At 38.7% G+C, this 26,691-nt stretch overlaps 1 protein-coding gene across 3 annotated transcripts in view; it reads right to left on the bottom strand.

The window, feature by feature from the left end:
* The window catches only part of LOC108715673 (small G protein signaling modulator 1), a 74,591-nt gene extending 54,106 nt beyond the window's left edge, over nucleotides 1-20,485 (bottom strand). For all 3 annotated transcript variants that reach the window (XM_018261048.2, XM_018261055.2, XM_018261064.2), the window contains exons 1-2: nucleotides 20,341-20,485; nucleotides 20,212-20,255 (exon numbers count right to left, since the gene is read on the bottom strand). In XM_018261048.2, the coding sequence (XP_018116537.1) occupies nucleotides 20,212-20,255; nucleotides 20,341-20,359 (63 nt within the window). In that variant the 5' untranslated portion in view covers nucleotides 20,360-20,485. The remainder of the gene's footprint in view (nucleotides 1-20,211; nucleotides 20,256-20,340) is intronic.
* Between the last annotated feature and the right edge of the window lie 6,206 nt (nucleotides 20,486-26,691).

Here is a 26,691-nt window from a genome sequence, read left to right as displayed (position 1 = left end):
CTGGTTGATCCTGCATGGTATGGAGACAATAAGCTCAGGACCTAAACCGCATGAGGTGCCTTAAATTGTATGACCACTTTTTTATTGTTCCATTAGTTTCAGCCAACAGCCCAACAGCATAAGAGAAGAAGCACCATGCATTGGGTGACAGGACATTTTTTTTACAGTGAAAGTGCAAGTAAAATGGCTTTACAGGTATGGGATCTGTTATCCGGAAACCCGTTATTTAGAAAGTTCCAAATTACAGAATGAACATCTCCCTTAGACTCCATTATAATCAAATAATTCAAGATTTTAAAAATGATTTCCTTTCTCAGTAATAATAAAACAGTACCTTGTACAAAGACAGCAAAGACAGCCTATTGAGTTTATTTAATTTACATGATTTTCTAGGAGACTTAAGGTATGAAGATCCAAACTACGGAAAGATCTGTTATCCAGAAAACCCCAGATCCCAAGCATTCTGGATAACAAGTCACATAGCTGTACTAGCAGACACTTCTTATTACAATGTTGATTCAGGGAATTGTTCAATCATCATTTTGAAGTCAAGGAAGGAATTTGTTACCCTTCTGAGGCAAATTCAGATAACTTGAGATGGGGGTTTGCCGTTTTCTAGATCATCTAGAATTTGGGTAATATTTATTTGACCAAAAAAAGTATTTTGGAACTCTTGCAGAATATTAATTCCACAATAAGTAGACGGGCTTTAACCACTTTTTTATCATATTTCTGACTATTGTTAAGGCCGTTAAGAAACTACAGCACAAAAAAATCCCAATTTGGTAGTGATAATCTGTATCAGTGTGTATTGTCAAGATTTATTGCAGGTCTGAAAGGATTTCATCTGCGTGGGTCCTCAACATAAATATTGTACTTCTAACATACTTATTTCTGAAGGAACAATTGTTCTACAGATATCCTGCTACAAAGCAGTTAGAAATATATAATAAGATCTATATTTGTTTTCAAATGTTTCTACACTGAATATGGAACAAGATCACAACTTTCTCTCTTGTTTTCATGAATGTGTGGCAAAATATATCATCACTATACAATAAAATCTATTAGGATAAACAAACCATTTGCACACACAGAGTTCCAACTACTGTGACCAAAATATATTGTGTTAAAATAGTCAAATCTTAACAAGAACTCAAACTTCCACCATTTAATCATGTTTAACTTTTCCTTTTCAAATGTAATGCTAAAATGCTGACAACTGCCGAACTACACCCAAGTGTATTTTTCTATGTGCATTTTTTGGGCAAATCACAAGCAGCATTTGTGTGCTACTCATTTGATACAAGCCCAATAGTAATTTCACAGTTCCCTTGTGTCCATGTTCACAATTGCAACAGCATCCACTGAAAAGTGATCTGCTACCAATGTAATTTGGTTGATCAAACTACCTTGCGGGGGCATCAGCAGGCTAAGTAGGGGGAGGATAAAGGAGCAAGTCAAAAAACCACCTGCTTGGTCCATTGACATTACAGGGCAGATTTATTAAGGGTCGAGTTATATTTTCCATGAATAATTTGAGTTTTCGATTTTTGGTTTAAAAAAAAAAACTAAAATTTTTTGAGTTTATTTTTTTAAAAACTCATATTTTTTTAGATTTATTACACCCGACTGTGGAAATAGATTGAATTTGAAAATACACAATTGAAAAGCTGTTGATGTCATGTAGGAGTCAATGGCAGAGGTCCCTTGAAACTTATGAAGATGTTAATCGCCTTTGTGATGTTTGAGGTTTTTTTTGAGTCTCTCTCAAAAACTAAATTAATACAAACAATTTGAGTTGTTTTTTTTCACAAAAATCTCAATAAATTTGAGTTTCCAGGTTGTTAATCCTGAACTCGCCGAATAGAGTTTTTTAAAGTTTTTTCTCAAATTCGAAACTTCGAGGTTTAAAAAAGCTGATATAGCTCTAAAATTCGACCTTTAATAACTAACCCTCTACATGTGCATGTCACCATTCAGAAGGGAATCAGTTTGCAGTGGTGGTAGTGCTACAGAGGAACAAGAAACTAGCTGAGCTTACTGTTGTGTGAGGGTGAAATGCAGGAAGGCAACAACGTCCAAAAGTAAAACAGACTATTTACAAAAAGACACAATCATGACAATTTTAGATAGTTGCATAATATCAAATCTTGCAAACACAAATCTTGAACAAATCACTGGACAGGTCAAAATGAAAATTAGAAGTCCAAATTAGTTACCGTTGTTTGTAAATGATGTACCAGGGATTTAGTATATACCTGCAGCATGGTTATTTGCCTTTGGCAAGAAAAGAAATGCAAATGAACATAAGATATTCCATTTTCATACCAGTTCCCACACTCCTCACCCACATAATGAGAAGCACATATGGAATTTATATTTATAAATGTCATGTAATTTAACATTGTAGATATTGGTATAGAAACACAAATTTCCCCTCAATACACAGAATAATCTCACAAAAAAAACTAAGTACGAAAAGGTGGAAAGAACAAATGCTATGGCAATACTATGCTGCAAACAACTGGATTATTGGCATGTTTAAAGTCACAAATGGCCCTTTCTCAAGTGCAAAAACTCATGAGCACATATGGAATTTATGTTTTAAAAATGTGATCTAAAACCTAATTTAACATGGTTGATATTGGTGTTTATGCATACTATGAATGTTTATATTAGTCAGCATCAGAATGGGTACCTGGGGACCACCAGGACTGTTGTTGCAGGTCAAATGAACACCTGTGTGCATGTATGTACATTTACATGGATGCCCGGGCCCTATCCCACCTTCTTCAGGATGGCCAATGTATCACATGGGGCAGGGGTATATAAAAGATCAAGGCTGCCATGTTGATGTGAGAAGTTTGGCATGGTTTGGCTTGGTTCCTGATACTGTGGTGGGCCAGTCTGACACTGATATTATTTATTATCATCATAAAAGAAAGAAAAAAAAGAGTATAAAATGGAAGCATTTGTTGGAAGATTTGAGAACTCTGTACCTGTATTAAAAAATCACATTTGCTAGGGTCTGTTGTCTACTGTCACAAGTATTGCTGGTGCTAGGCTAAGGAGCTTAAAAGATACAGATAACCTCTTGGGACACTGTGCTGACATTGGGAGATTTTATATTTCCCAGGGGTCCCCAGCTTAAAGAGATACTGACACCTGAAATTAAACTTTTTTTTACATCTATTATAATATTGGCTTTGCAAGCTACTTCTAACTTTGCCATGAAGTATTTGCATGATGCTTTTACATTACCTGTCTGATCCCCCATGTTCCTGTATAAGGGGGCTGCCATATTTGTGCAGCAGGAGTCCGTTAGCATTAGAAACTGTAACTAACAGGCTGAGATGGGACAGTCAGGTTGGCAAAGTCAGAGTGTCAGAGAGTCAGAGAGTCAGGCTTAGGAACTTCAACTAACAATTATATACAAAAACAAACCTCTCAGCAACAAATGATCAACATGACCTATAGGTAACATTTAATGTACATTCATATGCTAAAATTCATTTTTTAGTGTCAGTATCACTTTAAGCAATTGTGGCATGTTAGCCAATCAAGTATTTGCTTTCATTGTTCTACTGGCTGTAACTGGCTGTAAAAAGCTACTTATTTATTAGTTGCTTTGGGTTACTGCCAAGGTGCAAATGTGTGCAGTGTTGATAAACGGTATCATTTAATATTTTGTATTATAATCATCTGTATTAATGGGAACTAAAGTCTATAATAGAATAATGCTAGAAATGCTGTATTTTGTATACTAAACATAAACATGAACTTACTGCACCTGAAGCCTAATTAAACAAATGATTTATGTTTTCAAAGTTGGCCACAGGGGGTCACCATATTTTTACTATGTTAAACATCTTTGCAAGACTAAGACCATGCACATGCTCAGTGTGGTCTGGGCTTCAGCTGTAAGGTTAAGCTTAGGGATCGTCATAAATTATCAAAACAGCACAAGTCAAATAATATCTGCCATAGAAGCCAATACAACAAGACTGATTAATAATCAGAATATATACAGTCTGCACTGGGTCTGCAGGTAAGAATCTCTACTCGATTGCCGGCTCCTCTACAGTTCTTGGAAGTAAGGTGGGGGCTCCCCCCGCCATTTGAAAGTATGATCTTTCCCTGCAGAGCAGTAAGGGACCATCTGAAGTTTCCTATCTGCAGCAGAAAAACAAATGGAGAATTTTACTGCATGCAGTCAGATTTCTTATAAAAACGGTAGACATTTTTTAATTAAATTATATTGGGGATAGATTTCTTTTTCACTAAAGAAAGTAAAAATGGGATTAAATTTTTTTGCCTTTACATCCCCTTTAATGTATAACTTTTATAAAATTACCAGGGTGAATGTGAATGGTCCTTGTTAGATTGTGAAGCACTGTCGTTAGTTGGATTCATTACTATTTGGGTATTTTACACGTTAATAACAATATATAGGTTCTGGCATAAAGTTATAATAAACAGATGATCTACAGAGTGTTGTAGTTCAATAACGGAATTGGCTGTAACGAGAACATTTTACCATTAGGCTGATTACATGGTGCCTCTACAATCTGTTTATTATTATGACTGAAACAGAATAGTGAGCCACAGAACATCACTAACTGGGCTATTTATTTGTTTTATAGGATGGTGGTAAAATAAAGTGTTTTTTTACCATTCATTACATGGAAAGTGGCTGATTGGTATATTAAACCTACCAATATCAGTGGGACAGTACTACTAAACTCAAACAGGATCTGTAGTTAAACTACAGAGCACAGTCTGTATATATTTCTTGTAAAATCAAGTCAGGTCACAATGTTTTCCCTGGCTGAAACTTGTAAATGTTTATCACACAGAAGAAAATAGTCAAAATAATTATTTAGAATTCTATATGTTTCTGTGTTGATTATGACATTTTTCCATTACATTGACAGGAATGTTTAGGTAACAAATGCAGGTGTTATGTGGTCAGTCAACTCTTTTGTAATAATTGCAGTTTTTATTTAGGTCTGTGACAGTCAGAGAGAGGTGATACAGGCCAGGCCCGGACTGGCAATTTGTGGGTTCCGGCAAATGCCAGAGGGGCTGCTGCAAGTTGCCATAGACAGGCACTATTTAGTGGGCTGGTGAGGTGCTGTTTGTGCCTCTGTGTAGCTGAAATGCCAGAGACTATTTTGAATCTCAGTCCAGACCTGGTACAGGCTATCAGCTGGGACTGGAAGAGTGTGAGAGAAAGCCCAGAGCAAGCTTTACAAACTTAACGCATAGAAGTCTATGTACGTGTACACACACTTTTACCTGCCAAGAAGTCTGTAAATATTTTGTATTTGTATTTTTTATGGATCATTGCTGCTATTGAGAAGCTGAGAGGCTGGTTCAATTAGTTCAGTATATAAAATATGACATTTTCAGCCATTTCATTTTTAGGGTTTACTTATACTTTAAGAGACATTTTGCTGTCATTTTGACATTTACTCTATGTGAACCTACCATGGGCTGGAACCATTTTACAGTTTTAGAGAGAGATAAAAGTGATTTTACAGGAAATATTTAAAAAGAAGTTTCCATTGAGTCTTTAAGCATCTAAGCTAGAGGGACAGAGGCTTCTTTCTCAATAGATTATTTTGGGGTAGAAGGGCAAAACTAACACAACAAGCTTCAGTAGGTACATACACATAAATAGATCCAGATGCACTCTAAAATAAATAACAAATGTGGTTTAATCTGATTTTAAATATATAAATTAGTGCCATTAGCGAATAGCAAAAGCCTTAAAGGACCAGTAACATCAAATTTTTTTACAAAAAAATTTGTTAGAATAGAACGGAAAAAAAACACCAAAACAAATTAAAATTTAAAATAGCAAAGCCTTTATTAAGAAATAACTTACAGAAACTTCCTGTCCTCCACAGAAAAGGCGAAAGGGCGACCGTCCATACTGCAGCACTCGATTTCTCCTCCCTGGCTATTCACAGCTCTTCTTCATCCTCCTTCATCCAGCAGCAGTAGGAAGGCGATGTCAGTGGGCTCCCCATTGAAGTGAACCAGCTGGGTGATTTCGCTTGGGAGTCAGGACTGAGCCTGATTATATGGACCGGGGCAGATACCGGCGCTGGGGAGACCGACAGCAATGACGGCAGACGATGACTGTAATGCTCCGCAAAGCATGGACTGTGTTAAGCAGTGAAAACTCACTGGCCCTGCTGCCCCCACACCGGCATGCAAAGAGCCGTGATACCCAAAAAAAAAAGTATTACAATTAATATTTCCAAGGCAAATGTGCGCGGCCACTCGCAATGAGACGATGGGCTTCAACAAAAGTAGGAAGAAAGACAGGGGTTTATTCGGTACCAGGAGGCTCTCTCTAAGCTCTAAACTGCCAGCCAGAGGGGTGATAATCAGAGACGTCTCCTGCGACTGATGGAGCTGACCGAGGGCACGTTGTACTTGTCACACACGCCATCTGCGAGCAGCCGGTCCCTGATCTCCAATGCGAATATGCCCGGTTCCCTCTGCTTGTAAGTCCCTATGTGTTTTGACCACAGATAATCAGGCTCAGTCCCAAGCGCAAACACCCAGCTGGTTCACTTGCCCGAAGGCAGGGAGTCACCACCCCCACTGTGGTCAAAACACATAGGGACTTACGAGCAGAGGGAACCGGGCATATTCGCATGGGAGATCAGGGACCAGCTGCTCGCAGATGGCGTGTGTGACAAGTACAACATGCCCTTGGTCAGCTCCATCAGTCGCAGGAGACGTCTCTGATTATCACCCCTCTGGCTGGCAGTTTAGAGCTTAGAGATAGCCTCCTGGTACCGAATAAACCCCTGTCTTTCTTCCTACTTTTGTTGAAGCCCATCGTCTCATTGCGAGTGGCCGCGCACATTTGCCTTGGAAATATTAATTGTAATACTTTTTTTTTTGGGTATCACGGCTCTTTGCATGCCGGTGTGGGGGCAGCAGGGCCAGTGAGTTTTCACTACTTAACACAGTCCATGCTTTGCGGAGCATTACAGTCATCGTCTGCAGTTTAGAGCAGGAGGTAAGAGCTGGGCTGCCGGAAAAAAGTAATTTTTCTGTTTCTTCTCTAATAAGAAAAATTATTAAGGAACGCCAAGTAAAACCCATTAAGAGACAAAGTTGGTCCTTACATTATTGGAATTAAAAGGCAAGAGGCCCATCTTTCCTGGACGCTGCTCCCTTTACTGATCCATACATTGACTGCGCATCTCCCCAGCAGCCCACAGCAGCAGGCAGAAGGAATATTCTCGGTGCCAGGAGGGTTAAAATAATGCAGGGGCAGGGGGTTCTGGGTTACCCTTGTATGCTGACGGTCTGCTATGTTACAGTGGGGACAGGCATAATAACACCGCTGCGGCCTTCTGAAGAGCTGGAGGAGATCGACACTCTGTCAGTGAAGAGCCAGGGAAGAGCAATCAAGCACAACAGGATGGATGGTCGCCCTTTCGCCGTTTCTGTAGAAGACAGGAAGTGGAGTTTCTGTAAGTTATATCTTAATAAAGGATTTGCTATTTTAAATTTTAATTGGTCTTGATGTTTTTTTTCGTTGTATTGTAACGAATTTTTTTGTAAAATTTTTTTATGTTACTGGTCCTTTAAGCAAGCACACCAGATTTACCAGTGCAGCACAACAGTACATTATATTCTCATTACTTTAAAACACTTTTTTTTTTGGTGTTACTGTTCCTTTAACTCCTCTGCATGTTTACTATGTAGCCCTTAATTCTGGTTGGACTTGGACAGTCCCAAATCACATCAGAAACAGGAAGGATTTTAGGTAATTCAGTGCAAGACTGGATGCACCAGAGTTTGGCCTAAAATGTTGCAATATTTAAACAGGAAATGTTGGAAGGAAAGCTAAAATGGGAACAAAACAATCAATCAAATTGCTCTTCCAAGCACTCTTGAAATATACATTAATTTTGTTTTTCTGTTTGGTTTTCATAATATAAGCTAATTGCATGATTATGAACAAGTTGTTAGCTAGGTGGCAACCAATAAGTTAAGGAAGCATCTAGGGTGTTTTTCTACATACATCTCTTACTTGTTGTCAAGCATCCACAACACACATTACTCATTAAGCAATTTTATATTCATTTTTGTGGAATCAACTATTTTGGATTCGGCCGAACCCCCGAATCCTTCGCGAAAGATTCGGCCAAATACTGAACCAAATCCTAATTTGCATATGCAAATTAGGGGTGGAAAGGGGAAAACATTTTTTACTTCCTGTTTTTGTGACAAAAAGTTGCGAGATTTCCCTCCCTGCCCCTAATTTGCATATGCAAATTAGGATTCGGCCGGGCAGAAGGAGTCGGCTGAATCCTGCTGGACCGAATCCTGCCCGAATCCTGGATTCGGTGCATCCCTAGTGTTTAGTGATCCTTTATCCAACTTCTGGTTTTTTTAATTGAAATATGCTTTCAGTATTTCTTTGTATCCTGTACCATCCATATGTGTCATGTCAGAACTTTTCCAGAAAACCTTTGGTTTTGTAGCCAAATGAGACAAAGATATATATTTTTAGTCTTCAATCACAGCCATGTATTCATTTTTGTACCTGCAGATAAATGCTTAAAGGTTGGTATGAGTTCCTTCCTGCTCTTGGATGTATTTGGTCATTATTAATAAATAAGTCTCTGTCTGCTATGGGGCAATTCATGGAAAATCCGTCACCTAACAGAGAATTGTACGCCACTATGTAAATGGAGAGTAAAAGAGTAAGGAAAACTACATGATGGCAAAAGCCTTTGAAGTTTTCCCATTTTCATTTTTAAATTAAAATTAAATTAAATTCTTCATGAGTCCAAGGCATATATAACTAACCATAGTTTCCCTAACTTAAAAGTAATATAATTAATTTAACACAGAAGCTGAAGATCATTATTGTTGGTAATGCTCAGTTGAATCCTGAAAGATTATGGCCAGTAAAAAAAAAAATAACGTTTAAAAGATAAAAAGTACAGTGCAGGACAAAAATAACCTCTACTTTGATCTATTTATTAACGGTATGATTACATTTGCAGAAAGGTAGACTTGGTATTGTTAATCAAGGGGCCTTCATTAACATATCCCTCTCATTTATACAAAATTTGAATAAACATAGGAAGACATTTGGTTATTAGGGCAGTAAGCTTATGCCAGTATAGATTTTGTCTCAATTACTTTTTCATTTTATGACCATTTTGACTTTGACTGACTGAAGTCAACCAGCAGATGAAATGGACTGGTGTGCCAATCCTATTGTATAAAATTAATTGGTGGCAGCAAAGAGCAAGTTACCAGGGGTAGCAAAAAGCTACTCCTGGTAACTTTAAGAGCCAAATTGCTCTCTCTTGCACTAGCGATGATCCCCCCCTGGACCTCCTCCAGCATAGGAAAGGTAAGAGCCTCAGGCGGCTCCAGCCTTAGAATTGACTAGTCACAGTCCCATCGTAACAATAAACATCATATTTGTATTGTATAGTACAACAAACGATTATAAAGCCTAATATATGTAACTTGGATAAATGTATACAGATCACAAAACACATTACTGACCTTTACTATCCTTGTAATATACAATAAATTACACTGTACCTTAGATGTATCATTACTCCATCTGTTCCTGTTTTCATCTAATGTAAGAAGACACCTATGTGCACATTCAACAGATTTGTGAATATGGAAAAAAAGTTTTTTTTTTCAGATGAAATGTTTGTTACAGGTATGGGATCTGTTATACGGAAACCCGTTATCTAGAAAGCTCCTAAATACAGAAAGGCTGTCTCTCATATACTCCATTTTATCCAAATAATCCAAATCTTTAAAAATTATTTCCTTTTTCCTCTGTAATAATAAAACAATACTGTATACTTGATCCCAACTAAGAGATAATTAATCCTTATTGGAAGCAAAACCAGCCTATTGGCTATTTAATGTTTACATGCTTTTCCAGTAGACTTAAGGGTAGTGGCAGACGGGGAGATTAGTCGCCCAGCACAAATCTTCCCTACTTCCGGCAACTAATCTCTACAAATGCCTTCCCGTAGGCGATTCGTATTTTTCAGATTTCCGAAGTCGCACGCAGTTTCCTCTTGAGGCAAATCAGAAATGTATGCCATACTGCAGGTGACTCGTATTGTTGCCGGAGGGAAGGCATTTGTGGAGTAGCAGAGATTTGTTGCTGGGCGATTAATCTCCCCATCTGCCACTACCCTAAGGGATGAAGATCCAAATTATGGAAATATCCATTATCCAGAAAACCCCAGGTCCTGAGTGTCATGCCAGGGCAGGGTTGCTCTGGTATAATAACAGTTAATATGGGAAACATTTGGTCTCATGTTCACAGAGACCCTTGATTGCATATCTCACCAGGGGGGGGGGCTGTGGAAAGGTGACATCCATATCTGCCTTCTGAGACAATTTGGAGTCACACCATTTGGGCAAGGAAGCTGGGCCAGTCAGTTCTTTGATCAGTTGATCAAAGAACAGAGCTGTGGACCTAGAGCAGCAGGGAGGGATAGTTAGAAGAAAATATGGATTATAAGAAAGGATCCATATCTCCTGTGTCATAGGGTTCGCATCCTCATAACTTACATATTGGTTATGAGGAGGTCACATGCTTCCTAATGATACCAAACAGGGCCAGCCTATACCCACCAGTTAGGAAGGATGGTTCCTGGGGGGCTGGAATATGCAACCACATTAGTGTTTGGTATCAATTTGATGCCCGCATATGGATCACAGCCTGCCCATGTTTTTATTGTAATATTGGGTACTGGCAAGTACCAATATTATATTGGGGAATCTTGCCTGAAAATAGCAACCCCCCATGCAGGGGGTCGTAAATGACACTTTCCTGGGCACTCCTACCTCATGCATAAGGTAATGAGGGGAATGTCCCAGCAGGCAATAAAAAGCTGATAGACCCAGTAACCAATGTCATGCAAAAGAGGCTCCCTACTGTGGATTGTATGCCCATTTTTTCCTTACTCTTGCCTTAGAGGACAAAACAGGAAATTCTAAACTTGGTAAAGTAGGGCTTTCTTTGTGTTTTACTCCTGTTTACTTTATTTACTGTACTTGCAATTTTATGTCTTCTTTGTAATATATTCTTTAATATACATGCACTGTTACTTTTAATATTAAATATAATACATTTTAATACATTTTGTCCTTGTGCTCTTACGAACTCATAGCCCATATGAATGCTTGTGCCTAAGTGTATTAACTCTGTGTATGTGTGGAAAGGGAAAGTTGCCTATTTATATGTTTAATAACTAGTACAGCTAGCAGAAAAGTGTGTTTGAATATAAATTAACCCTTTGGCTACTGGAGTGCTTGTTGAAATAGTAGGATCTTACCCTGACTAACTACCATAGGAGAGAGTGTTTGATGCATTTCTGTAGTGTGAGTTATTACCTGTTATAGAGGGAAGGGGAATAGTCACATTAGGTTTCTATCGGCCGTTAATGATAGATGGTGGCAGCAAATTCATTTTGTGGGTGTTGGTGTATTTTGGGGTGTCTGAGGTTAGTCTAACATGTGTGTAAGGTGATTGAGAGACTGAGTGTAACCCCTTATAGCCAAACTCAAAAGTTATGTGTGGTTGAGAGTCCCGTTTTCGTGACACCGAGCATTCTGGGACACAATAAGATAGAGACTCCTTGTTTAGAGTTCAGCTAAAATTTTGCAAAATCTATATAGTTCTTGTGCAGGTTGGGGTTAATAAAATTTACTTGGAGTGTGGCATCCAGTTTGTAGGCCTCCAGTTTAAAAGCACTGTAGGCCTCCAGTTTAAAAGCACTGTTCTAAAGTGTATATATGGTTTTATATTTGCATATATATCCCATCCTGGTTTTTCAGACTGCTTTTGATTATGCAGTACGGTTGCAAAAACTCTGGTCTCACTGCCTTTAGATAAAATGGCCACAAGGCATCTTTTCCACATCATGATCTGTCTGTAGCTGATACGGAGGTAATTCATCTGTTACAATGCTTTGCTGCTCATTGAAGGGTAATTAGGTAGAATGAGTACCAAATAAACCAGGTAATACTCATTCTTCCTCCTCCAAGCCTCAACTAAGCCATAATTCTGCTTTTTGCCATACTTATTTACCCTGCTATCAGAGGATTCTTGAAATTACAAAATCATTCATCCCAATTATTCTAGTGTAGGCAGGACAGTCCTAAGTTTTATAACACAAAGGGCATGTTTACCGGAAACCAGGGATTTAACCTACCTATCTTACTCTCCTGGAGAGTACTATTAGGGCTAGTCCACACGGGGAGATAGCCACGCGTTTGCGGTCGCGGCGACAAAGCGCCGCGCCAGTCGCCGCGACCGGCGCAGGCGACAGTTTTGTATGGGCGCCTATGTAAAAACGCCTGTGCTAACCACACGAGGCGATGCGCTTTTCAACAGTCGCCTGAAAATGCCTCGCCAGGCTTTTTCAGGCGACTGTTGAAAAGCGCATCGCCTCGTGTGGTTAGCACAGGCGTTTTTACATAGGCGCCCATACAAAACTGTCGCCTGCGCCGGTCGCGGCGACTGGCGCGGCGCTTTGTCGCCGCGACCGCAAACGCGTGGCTATCTCCCCGTGTGGAATAGCCCTTACAGGTAGTATCCTATCTCTATCTGGCCTCATTCACGGGGTCCCTGCTCCCCGATTTATCTCTCTCTAGAAATACTGGTCCCTCTAGGGCACATGGCTTTACTGGGCCTAAGTGTACCCAGGCTCCCTGGAAACATCCAGCTGGGTCACCAACCAGAAGCCAAAGAAGAAGATCCACCCCTTCTCACTCACTATACCAAAGTGGTCACAGCACCTCTTGGGCAATAACTGTGATATGTAAATTACAACTAGCTACATGGGCATTTGCCCAGCAACTAGGGAAATCAGAAAGTGTAGGGATTTAAAGCCATAGGGACACAATAACCCTATGGGTCCCTACAGACAGTACTGCCAGAAATTGCAGTTCATCAGCACATAGGAGGCTGAATATGCAACAGAAATTTAAGATGTGTGTATCTTCCCTTTTAGCAACCCCTGTCAGAAATTATTGTTTGATACCACATGAGGCCATTGAGTCACTGGCACTGGATATGGTCTAAACAGATCTGCAGTCAATATGACAGGATGCTTGGTGGACCAAATGTCAGAGATCTAATTTTCTCTTAGTAGAGCCCAATGATTGGATTACAAGAGCAACACTTGTTATTTATCAAAGGTTGAGCTTGCGAGGTTTGTGAGGTTTTTTCTACCTCAAATAAATTCATAACTTGAATGTTTGCTTATTTCTGGAAAAAATCCAAATGGTTAAAGGGGACCTCTGACATTTACTTCTAAATTACCTCAAAAGGTTTAAGCTGGAGTATTTTCAGATTCAGGCTTTTAGCAGCTTCAGGGCATAATAAATCTCGCAAAATTCATTTTTTCCCCCCGAAAAATTCTAGTTTTTTAGAGAAACTACCCTCGACCATTAATAAATACCAACTCGACCTTTAAGCAATAAGGATGGTCATCCAAATAACGAAAATACCCCTTATCTGGAGATCCAATACCTGTACGCTTTACTGTAAACTTCAACTAACAACTCATTATAGGAAGAATAAAGGTAAATCCTCCACCCATGGCTGTAGAATAACACATCTCTGTATTAACATATGATCACAAGCAGTAGTCACCATTCCTTTTACACCAATTACATAATTACAATAACTACATACAATATGACACATACAAAAACTAAAAAAGAAAAGCTTCAACCATGATCCAATAACTTCCAGCTCTATTCCCTCTGGTTTTCCTAGAGTACGTAGCCTGCCTCCCTGCACCAAGACTCTTGGTCTTGGTATATATATTATAGGTACAGGTAGGCAATTACTGGAAGGGAAGTAGTTTGCAATAACTAATTGGTTGCTTTGTTCACAATGTTAATACAACTGCTAGTTAAACTAAGAGAATACATTTTCTGCACATTCCATAATTACTAGATGTCCCTACAATACTGGCCTTTTATAAAAAAAAAAAAAAAAAAGATTTCTCCTTGACCCTAATTTATTAAGTCTGGGTGATGCTGTTTTGTCTGATTATGAGAATTGTTATTACACAAACTCTTAGCAATACAGTAACATCAAATTACAATCTTCAGCCTCCTAGGAAATAATGCAGTAGAAGACAGTTTTACAACATGGTAACGCATACAGTAATGTGTGATGAGAGACACTCAGTTGTCAGAGGCACTTAAGAATGCATAATGAAAACGCACTGGCAGGAAAAATCCGAGCTGTAAGCTTACATAACATGCTTGTTACTGGTTTATTTCAAATCCCCCCTTTTTTTAAAGAAATAAGGCAGGAAAAAAATCTTGAAAGATTAAAACACACACACAACAAAAATCTCGATGAAGAGTAACAGTAATGTTTTAATATATGATGCTTTATGTGGGCTCATCTCCATCTACACTCAATAAAAACCAACAGGTGCCCAACTATCTCATAACACAGGCACATTACAAGAAACATAATTATGCACCTACCTTTCTTCTAATGTAACCCATACGTAACTATTGACTGAAGTGGCGCACCAAAACACAGAATACTAAAATAAGTATTTGAATTGCTTGCTCTACATCAAATAATTTTGACAACATATTATATGTAAAGTTAAAACTGTGCAATTAAACACAAATAAATGTGCACATAACAGTATTGCAATAATAGTATGCAATTAGAGTATACTCTATTTAAAGGATAACAATCCTGCCAGTGACCCTCACAAAGGAGTCCCTTTTTCCAGTCTCAAAGTGTACAATGTCTGCTGTACGACACCTGGGACAGGTAAGTCATATGGCAAAGTGGTGCTTCCACGCAGTAAATTCAGTCTTTAAATACAAAGACCAGTATACCTGCTTTCCTATAGTTTTAAATGTGTAAAACATATTGTGCCCTTTCAATTTAAGGACAGTTGTCAAGGCAACAAGAGCCTGTCTTCTCCCACTACAGCTTCACCAAAGGAGCAGCATTCGGCATAATTGCTTTTCATCTCGTGAGTGTGATATTTATTATTAAATGTAACCGGCAGCAATAATTAGGAAACAATCAACATCTGAACCAATAATAGTGAATATATATGCAATCCAACACAATTTGCAGATACATTAGAATCCCAGAAACACTTATGCTATAATTTAAATTAACGTGCAAATGTTTTTGTCAGTTTCACAGTATGGTTGAACTTGAAGTGGTTTCACAATTTGATTAGTTCTTGCTTACTGTGGAAGGGACTGGGGGCCACAAGAAACAGCCCCACCGCTGGCATCTGCACTCTCCTGTACCCAGAGTCACTGCATAAATCTGGGTGCAAATGCACGGAGTGGACTTCAACACCAAAACCCATGATTATGCATTTTCACTCCTGAGTCTACTCCATGTGTCTGGGTGCAGACCGAGGAGAGTTCGGATGCCAATGGATTAGTGATGTGCTGGTCAGGTTTTTCTTGACCCACACCCTACCCTCACCCGACCCTCACCCAACCCAACCTGAGCCCACCCACACCTGCCTCCTCCCCTCTATTTATAGGCCTGCGCTGCCAGCCCCACAGATGACGTCACAAAAGGTGTAGGACTAGTGCTCACCTATTAAAAAACAGAAGCCGGAAGCCAGCAATGTAAAGTTGGGGACAGGGAGAGTAACAGACCCGCAAAGGAAGTGCTGAGGTTGGCCTAAACCTGCCCGACTCCTAGGTGTTGGGTCGGTCCACGCATCACTACAGTGCATTACAGGCTGAGAATCAGGCCCTTGTGTATTGTGCTATTAAAGTATTACACAATAAATTATACGGGTGAACTCCACGCTCTGTTTCAAGGCTTAGTAGCAGCACCAGCATATATTTCGGGACCCACTAGTCCCTGAGTTAAAGAAAATAAGTAAAAGGCATAAAGACTTTAATAATGGATAACGTCATAATAATCCGAAATCCTGAAGTTCAATGTTTCTATTTATGCCCTAGGCAACCTGTCCGGTAGCGGCGCCAACTAAATGTGCTGCATTTATATATAAGGTCATGCGAAAATAAGTACACTTAACACCTTTAAAAAGTGTGATGAATTCGAGGGTCTGCATTCAGCACGGTTTACTTTAAGCAGCTTAATTATCATCTAATCCTCTGGGGCTACTTCAATAACTTCAGCATTTTACATGCTGTCCTTATGATTCAGAATATACTTAATGGAGATGTTTAAACGTTTATTGATTATTGCAATTAAACTTCTGAAGCATAAAGCAGGGTTGCCATTGATTGCCATTTAAAATAGTTTAAAGTCCTATATATCAAAGTACATACCTTGAGATGTCCCTGCATCTCTACAGAAAAAGTATCTATCTACGTTGATGTTAAATTAGAAATCTTTAAAAAAGTGTGCAGTCTGCCTTCTATAATAGACATTAAATACAAATAAAAACTGCATATGTTAGAATTAAGATTGCTCTTTCAGCCTGATTACAAGTAGGTGCAAGTAATTTCTAGGAGAAATTATGCAAAATAAACATTATGTCCTGCTATTATTGTAGTTTGGTCAATATCACAAGTATATAATGTGAAGGAAGCCATCTTGTCTCACAATAATGTCATCTTACAACTGTTTCTTGAAAATATTCATAAAAACATTTGAGAAATACCCTTTTGTACTTTCTCATACGTTTACGTCAACTTTCTGGGAGAAAATATGTAAAAAAAAAACTCAAGACCATAGAATTGTTTTAACCATGTGTACCGAAAATGTACTGCACACAGAAACCGCCATGAGAATGTAATCTGTGAAAAACAATGGTGTTTCTGTATAACACATATTTGTTGTGTTGACTAATTAATGCAGCAAAAGTTTGAAGTGTTGTTCTCCAGTGTAAGCTTGTACAATGTAATGCCCTTCAGTTCATCAAACTATAGGTAATTGTTTCATAAATTCTTATAACTGTTTATCAGGAAGCCTGCAGCTCTGAATACAGTGCAGCAAATACTGAAAGAAAACAATATACTAGCTGAACTTACAATGCTATTTGTGGCAATGTGTAATTTGACTGAAAATTATAGTTTGATTTTATGTACACTTTTATCTTCCAATAGCTGTGAGATTTGTGGTGTTGCTCCCCAGTGAGCTCAGGTTGTAAATTCCCAGTTCCTATATACAACACATTTCTGAAGTACTCAACAGGTAATTATACTGGGGGGGCACTAGATTTTTTTTAATGTCGTTCTGCAGCAAGCAATAAGAGGAGGAGTTAATTTGTTTTTTTTCATCAATCAGTTGCCTGGATGCTATGGAGGGTCAAAGATAAGTAAATCTGTCCCTCTAAGTGGCAAACCTCTTTTTAAAAATGCATGTGTGCATCAAAATGTAGAGTGGCTATCAAAGAAATATGTCACTGCTTGTAATGTTATCCAGCATGTGGGGTTATTGCTTGCAGTGGGCCATTATCACTTCCAGTGGGCCATTTCTCAACGCATGTGATTGTCAGTGCTGCTTCTTGAAACTCTACCCAGTTCCCTAGTCGGAGGGTAACTTCAAAAATCAGCAATAACAATCAGAAGCACTGAAAAATGGCTCTGTGTATGCTGTAACCCCACATAAGACAGGGCTGTATTATTTGGATCACTATATCATAAATCTACTAAAAAAAATGTCAACATTAAAACGTATTTGCAATTAAGTCCAAGGTATGCTTTTGTTATTACAGAGAAATGGGAAATAATTTTTAAAAATGAGAAATATTTGCTTAAATGGAATCTATGGGAGATGACCTTCCTGTAATCTGGAGGTTTCTGTGTGCTAGGTTACCAAAGTAGAGATTACATATTTGTATAATAAAGAAAGTTCATAAATGGGTTAATAAATGTACAGAATAAAGAAACATGTTGCTTCCTTTTCCCCCCACTAACTGAAAAGGGTGCATTACCCTGTGTATAAATAAAGAATTATGGCTACAATCAAGTCTTTTTTGTTTCAGTACCATATATTATGGTATAAAGTGTAGCAAATGATGACTTCCAAACAACTGCAAAATGTTTGTGCAAAGTTAAGCTGTAAGACAATAAGTGGGACATGCCAGTAACAACCAGCAGGAATAGCTGCTTCCAGAACAAATGACAGGTAGCCTATGGCTTACCCAGTTCCATCAAGGATGACTGTGCCAAGATTATTTATTTTAGACAGTCAAGTTATTTTAAATGTTTCTTTCCCTTGGATTAACAAGTGATTCTTTCAGCTGACAGTCACCTGTTAACCAAGTTTGGCATTTATGATTAAATAAAGTCACCCAAAAACAGGTTCTCTATGTATATCTAAGTAGTTGTGTGAATCTCTGGTGAATCAACAAATACTATACAAGACTAATTTATGGGTGGAACACAAACTACATTGAACCATTTCAATAAAAGATAATTATCATTAATCGTATCAGTGACATGCCAATATATGCTGAAAAACTCATAGGAAAAGGGAAGGTTATTTAATCCCAACTAGGGCTGCCACTTTTCTGGACAAAAATATCGGCCTTCCTATATATTTATCTTCCTTATTAATAACATTGGAATCAAGCATAATTACAGGCCAGGCCAGTAAAGTACTGGACAGATACAATAACTCCTAACTCAATTCATGTTAATCTCAATTCCCATCTTTGGCATAGATGCTTTAAATTGTCGTTCATGATAAACGCAGGTTATAAATCCCCGTTTTTTTAGAACAAGTGAAACACAATACATGATTGTTACTTGACTGGCATGTAATTACTGTAAATACAATAATAGTCACATTTTGCCCCCTCAGTAGAAAGCTTATTGTATATCACTCAACCCCAGTGACACAATCAAAAGGTTGCTTATACCAATAAACCTAATTCTATGAAACTACATGTTAAAAATAGTAAAGAATCTATGATGGTGACGATGATTATAGTTTAAGGCTTCAACAGTGCACATATTTCCTATCTGCTTCATATTAGCAATGTGTTCTGTTTCAGAACACAAGGCAAGATTTTCTGCTGCAAGATTTGCTGCTGTGTACAAGCCTCAATGGCAAACATGTTACAAGTATGGGATTCGTTATCCAGAAAGCACCAAATTACCGAATGGCCATCTCCCATAGACTCCCTTTCATCCAAATAATCAAAATGATTCCACTTTTCTCTGTAATGATAAAACAGTACCCAAGATAAGAGATAATTATTCCTTACTGGAAGCAAAACCAGTCTATTGGGTTTATTTAATGTTTACATGATTTTCTAGTAGACTTAATCGGCAGCTTATTGGCCCATGTGTGGGGCCAACCGACGGGCTTTCATGATCGATAACTCTCGATCGGGCAGGTTAAAAAATCCGACCGCCTGTATCGGATGCATTATGATCCGATTGTTGGGCCCTAGGGCCCATGATCGGATCAGCCTGACATCGCCCACTTCAATGTGGGCATATTGGGGAGAGATCCACTCGTTTGGCAACACAACATCTCCATTACAGAAAGATCCATCATCCGGAAAACCCCAGGTCCCGAGCATTCTGGATAACAGGTCTCATACCTATACTACTTTCTATTTGTACAAATGCTGTGACAATGTAAATTTGGGATATATTATGTTTCAGTAATCCAGTAGTGTGCAGTTTATATCAATGATATTTGACCTTTAGGCCTGGACAAATACAACTCCCAGCAACCTATTCTTAAAACACTGTTGGGATGATGATAGGAGATAGAGGGCTGCCTTCAGGTTGATCATATTGAGCAGTAAATGTGGCTGCTATGTTGTGTACCCACAGCTATTGTAAATTCACATTCAGTCATTTGTTTCATTAATCCCAAAGTAGCGAAAGGCAATGCATAGTATTAAACAGTGTACTGGGAATGCAATTTGTGCAATTTGTTAAGGGCTAAGTGATTTTCTGAGGGTAGACTCCATCCTTGTGCTACAAAAGCCAAAGGCTATGGGGACAAGAGGTGTAGCAGCAATAGCAGCCACACGAGTGACCAAGAGCTGCTGCTAGCTGTGTCAATGCAAACACGCCCAGTCGTACAATAATACACAACAGAATGGGGCTGAAGAGGAGCTACACATAGGGGTATCCATGCCCGCACACTGACACACACACATATACACACACATCCATCACTGGCTCCGAGACAACGATGCTTATGCTCGTATCGCCTACCTCCTTCTTCACTGTCTTCAGCAGCTTCTGCCTGGTCTCTGCCTCTGCACAAAAACATACAAGTATTTTCAGTATCAAGCAAAGGTCGTGCTTCATTTGTATTTGTAATTTCCCTGTCCCTTCTCTCACCTGCCGTCCCCGTTGCCATGTTTGCTGTTTCTCTACTCCCGTCCTCTGCAGGCTCAATTCTAGCAGCAGCTGCCGAAAGCGAGAGCACGGCGACACTTCCTGACGTCAAAGCGCGCCCCCTGCCAGCGCGGGCACGCGCACAGCAGTTACGGTTCCCGCGCAATGGGCCAGAGGTGTGGAGCGGCCACAGAGGAATAGTTTTCGGATGCGTCATGTGTTGTCTTTTTTTTTTGGGCTTGTACCTATGCGTTTCCGAATGTATCTGTGTTGAAGGTGTGGCCAGACTGTAACACAGATTTAGCAAGATAAAAAAATTACAGTAAAAGTACAAACACTGCAATTTATAAATATAAAAGCATTAAATGGCATAAGGCTAAGAGACACTGTGGAAAGGAGGTCCCTCCCCAGTAGAGCTTACACTCAGACTCACTGGTTTCTCAACTGTTTATTTTTTTTGTCTGAAAGATACCTTGTGTGCAGTGACTGGAACAGGTGGATTCTCATATATTTTACATGAGTATTTGGAAATAGGAAAGAGCAGAGTTGCCAGGTCTAATTTTCAAAACCAGCCAAAATCAGCTACAAAAACCAGCCAAGAGGCACTTCAAAAGTAGCTCAAAAATATCACAATATGTGCAGTGAAAAAAAATCAAAAATTTTCACTGACTTGCAAATTTTTCCACGAAGTCAGATTCTCCCGTAACTAGGGCCTTAACTACATACGGGGGCCCAGGCGGTATAGGCAGGCCCAGATTTGTGGAAAGGCCACCTAGGCCCGGGCCTAGGGCGGCAGGATTTTAGGGGGGCGGCATGCTGCCCAACCACACCCACATTGGTCCAAAAACACTGGAATGTGCTGGATTTTTAAACTCATTTTTAACCTTCCCATGCACCAATCCCCATTGATGAAAATTTGCACGAATAAAGGGAAGGCAACAGGGGCGACGAACGGCAGTGGGCCTAGGGGCGCCCATTATGTAAATCCGGCGCTGGGTATAGGACCCCCATAAGGCCATAATGCATGTATCATTTCAATAAATATTGGTAAAACAGGTCAACCTCTAGACATTTTGGTGGCCAGCAGATGTTTGCCCCAAAATTGTCTGAAATTGAGAAAAGTCACCAGAAAACGCGAGAATGCTGAGTGGTGGAAGACTGGGGTACAGAACCCAAAATCTGGTAGTTCCTGACTTCAACGCACGTCAGTCCCATTGCATGCTGGGTATTGTAGTCTAACAAAAACTATATTACCCAACGTGCATTGGGAGCCACAGACTTGGCACATTAGGGCAAGAAAAAACTTTGTAAAGTACAAACCAGCCAAAGGCCCAAAAAGTAGCCCAAATCCATACCTTGGCTAGTTTATACTTTCAAAACTCACCTGAGCTTTAAATTAGTAGTCCAATTTGTCTGGAAACCCACCAATCTGGCAACCCTGGGAAAGAGGGACAAAAAGTTCTGTCACGTGCAGTGTGGTGTAATTTTTTTTGGCCACGCCCATTTTCTGGCCATACCCTTTACCATGTCCATTTTAGATAATTTAGCAGCTTATGGAAAGTCTGAACACATTTCTGGGGAGTTTTAGGGTCATGCCTCATGTGTTATCACAGTTTTGCTAATGAAGGTGAATTGCCCTTTAAGCTATGAGTCTCCATTCTCCCAAGAGACCTGCTTATCTTAAATAGTTAAAACTGTATCTCAGTGCAGGTGCTGAGTATTTTCGGCTCTCTGCCAAAAAGCCTCATATTTAATTGTTTTAGAAACATTGTATCTTTTTCTGGCATGAGTGCAGAAGATCATAGGGAAAATAGGGACATTTCAGTAAGAAACCGGAACTGCGGGCTGAGTTGTCGACTGTCCCGCAAAAAATGGGACAGTTGGGAGGTATGAAGTGGAGTGAAGCATTATCAGTGATGTTGCTCATAGCAACCAATCAGCAATTAGATTTCAACAGTTAAAAACAAAGATTTGATTGGATGCTCTGGGCAACATCACCAGTAATGCATCACTCCACTTTTTGCACAGCATGATAAATAGGCCCCTGTTTGTGACTTTATCTTAAATAGGTGGGTGGGTAACAACTCAGTGATGTGCTGGTCAGCCCATAACCCATGGGACCTTGCCTTCTACAGTACAATACTGTGCTTCTGCCTCCAGGAGCCTACATTAACAGGCATAAGCCTGTTCTACCACTCCCACTGATGCCAGAGATGGGTGGGTCTATAAATATAGGTGACTTGCCTAAGTGGATTGGGAGCATATCACTGAAACAAGTGCTGCTATTCACAATGGCTAGGTGCTTCTATGCTCTTAGACCTCACCACTAGTCTAAGGTGTGTCCACAAACAGTTTAGAGAAATGAGGAAAGAAATCTGAAAGCCAAATTCCTGCTGCAAGGTGCTTTATTGCCGACTACTAAACACAAAATATGTCTGTGGTCTTTTGAGAATATTGTTTTATTAAATTATCATTAAAAATCAGTTACAAACAGCCCCACCAGGCCCACCTTACGCGTTTCGCACCCTCCGGCGCTTAGTCATAGGTGTATGAGATACACCTATGACTAAGCGCCGGAGGGTGCGAAACGCGTAAGGTGGGCCTGGTGGGGCTGTTTGTAACTGATTTTTAATGATAATTTAATAAAACAATATTTTTTATAAAAAAAGTCTTGGGACAGTTATCTTTGGATAAAGGATTTTCTTATATGTTATCGCCTGAGAACTGGGGCGAGTCCCTTAGGCTTAACTAAATGAAAATCAGATGTGGACTCCCAATTGATGTATAATATGTGGTCTTTTGAGCCCTTTCTCAAATGTAACACAGAGAGGAATCCACCACACTAATTAATTTTGAGTAACGTGACGCTTCATCTTACGAGGTTTATTTTTTCTAAATGTATATTTACATTTATTACAGTTGTTTCTAAATGCATTTTATAATCATAGCAATATCTAACTGATTACATTTTCTGTACTTCTGGTTCTCATTCCTGAAACAACGTATCAAATCAGAATCAAAGAACAAAAAGAGATAAACATATACTGCTTCCGGTGCAGCTATACATTACAAATACGGAAACTTTAAAACCATTGGAAAAGAATTCCCTCCTCTCCCTAACTACTTATACCTTTGCAACATTGTGTCGTTAGTTAGCTGTCCTCCCGACAAAACTTCGATTCCCACAATGCCTTGCATGTTCTGTGATTAACAGACCTACAAAGAAAAATAACAGAAGTGTACAATGGCTCAAAACAAAAGCAAATAAACTGCTTTCAGTCTCATAATAATTTATATACAAATATAAAATCATTGAATGTGTATATTTAACAGTGGTTTAGTGGGAGTGGTTTATAATTATATTTTCTTTAATGTGTAGAAAAATCAAATATCCTTTTAAAGACCTCAAAAATTGCCTGATTTGTTTCCATTGGAGCAGAGTCAATGAGAGAGAGAGAGAGAGAGAGAGAGAGAGAGAGAAAAGTACTTAGAAAGCAAAAGGGGGTGGAACTTCCCAATGGGCAAGTAAGTAACTAAAACAGTTGTAGTTGAACTAGTTGCAAATGCAATAGAGAAACAAAATACATCTAAGGGGCCGATTCACTAAATTCGAGTGAAGGATTCGAAGTAAAAAAACTTCGAGTTTTGAAGTATTTTTTGGGCTACTTCGACCATCGAATGGGCTACTTCGACCTTCGACTACGACTAAGACTTCGAATCGAAGGATTCGAACTAAAAATCGTTCGACTATTCGACCATTCGATAGTCGAAGTACTGTCTCTTTAAAAAAACTTCGACCCCGTAGTTCGGCAGCTAAAAGCTACCGAAGTCAATGTTAGCCTATGGGGACCTTCCCCATAGGCTTTCCTACGTTTTTTTGATCGAAGGATATTCCTTTGATCGTTGGATTAAAATCCTTCGAATGGTGCTAATGGTGGCCCAGGCCAGCATCTCAGTTCAACATAGGTGAAAATGTTCTATATAAATACAGAATAATATTATTGTTATGCAATGCTGCATCATTCCTCTTTAGGTACAGTACACAGAGTTCTTTATGCCACAGATATTTTTAAATAAATAATAGTATAGAGAATACCTTGGGTAAAGTTATCTGAATTCTATTGATAATAAGTGTGTTCTTACAAAATATCCCTAGATTATATTAATCTCTTATATATTAGTAAGGATGCACTAAAAACCACAACTAGTGGTTTGTGAATCCACCACAAAAGATTTGGCTAACACCAAATCCCACACCAAATTCGAGCCCTTTTGCAAATTAGCAAAACCACAGGAAAAAAGTAAGCAAAAAAAATCACATTCTGGTTTAAAGTCACATGATAATTAAAAAAATCACATTAAAGGGTTTTTATGTAATTCTGAGCATTCTAAATAATGAGTTTCTGGATAACGGATCCCATACCCGTATAACTGAAATGGACAGGTATTGTAAATTACAGGGTCTTTTTACAGGTATTGGATCTGTTATCCAGAATCCTGAACGTGCTGAATTACATTCCTTTTTTCTCTGTAATAATAAAACAGTAGCTTGTATTTATCCCAAATTATATTCAATTAATACTTACTGGAGACAAAACAATCCTATTGGGTTTATTTAATGTTTACATGAACACAATTTTTAAATAACTGAAACAGTTATGTAGATCTTCAGTGAATATATGTACAAAGTAAGAAATATTTTTGTGTATGTATGTATATTTTTATTTATATAGCACTACTATATACAGTGCTGTACAACAGTGATCTCAGTGATAGCAACATTGGCCATAATTACAGTTGGGAACTAGCATACCATAAAATACTGTAAAATTAAATGTAATCAGATTTTTACTGCATCTTCGGATATTTATGGGGGACCACACAAAGTTGCATCAGTCTGAAAGTGACTTTGAGTTTGTGGCTAACCCTTTTGTTCTTTTATACAAGGTTTCTCTAATGTTAAATAATGGGATTTATTAAGGGTCGAATTGAAAATTGTGAATTATTCAAACGCGATTAAAATTTGAATTTGATTTTCGAGATTTATCATACTCCGGTCCTTTAAGAATTTGAATTCAACTATTCACCACCTCAAACCTAATGAATTATGAGCAATTTCGAGATGTTTGCAGCCTTCCTGACATTCAAGTTTTTGTCTGAGAGACAACTCGGATTGAGTTTGCATGAATTTAAGATTCGAATATTCAAATTCATATACTGTATACCACTTTTATGAATATGAAGTGACGCTTGCATCAGTTTGTCACAAGAATTTATGACATAGTGGCGTTTTGTGTCTTAAGTTGTTTTAACTCCAGTTAAAATTCCGCATAAGGAAATTCAAATGCTGTTACTCCAACTTTTTAAATATGAAAAAGTTTTAGCAAAGCTAGTGTCAAAAATTTGAAATTGGTTTTATGCAATTTTGAGTTTTGTAGACTATATTCTGGCATGTCAATATTTTTTGTACTCTAAGACCATTGTCAGACAAACATTGCGTTTGCTAATGTACCATCCTCTTTTGCCTTAAGCAGAACTAAACCTTAACAAAGAAGTAGGGTAGAAATCCTGAACATTATATTTTGGGGGTCTGTACCAGCCCAACGCAACCACAGCCCCTTAGCAGTAGCCACCTATTGTAATAAGAATTGAATAATTAGCCCTGTAGCATCAACTTCTGTGACAGATAAAACTCGTAGCTTCTCAACAGCAGTTCAGAGAACTGACAATCAAAACAAAATCCAAGATGGTGAGCACATGTGCACAACTTTGAAGGCCTGTATCATTACTGTTATAGAGATGCTGTTATAGAGATGCTGAACATTTAGACTGATACAATAAGGTTAGTATGGAAAAGCCCTGGGGTATAAAAAATAGCCACTGATGTCCTAAAAGCTGACATCAAAATTGACATTATCAGAATCCTAAAGGCTCTAATTGAGAAGATATGGAATGATGAGCAATTGCCAACAGAATGGAATTACCAAAAAAAGGGGCATATTACAGGCTGACATCAAAATTGACATTGTCAGAATCCTAAAGGCTCTGATTGAGAAGATATGGAATGATGAGCAATTGCCAGCAGAATGGAATTACCAAAAAAGGGACATATTAAAGGCTGTAATCACTATGGAGGAATAACCCCCCTCTCTGTACAATGTTAGTTCCTTTGGGGGTTATTTTGAATCGCAACAACCAGGCTTATGAAAACATCATAATTTGGAAGCTCTGATTAACATGTTCCATATTATCTTGGACTAGACACTAGAGTATCCAATGCTAAGATCCATTATATTTTATCATTATTGATGTTGAGAATACCTTTTATTCTGTGAAATGGTGAAAGCATACAAG

This window comes from Xenopus laevis, chromosome 1L, assembly GCF_017654675.1.
Source record: "Xenopus laevis strain J_2021 chromosome 1L, Xenopus_laevis_v10.1, whole genome shotgun sequence".
Classification (NCBI taxonomy): Eukaryota; Metazoa; Chordata; class Amphibia; order Anura; family Pipidae; genus Xenopus; species Xenopus laevis.
The sequence above is the reverse complement of the archived record's forward strand: the minus strand, read 5'-3'. Positions and strand labels throughout refer to the sequence as shown.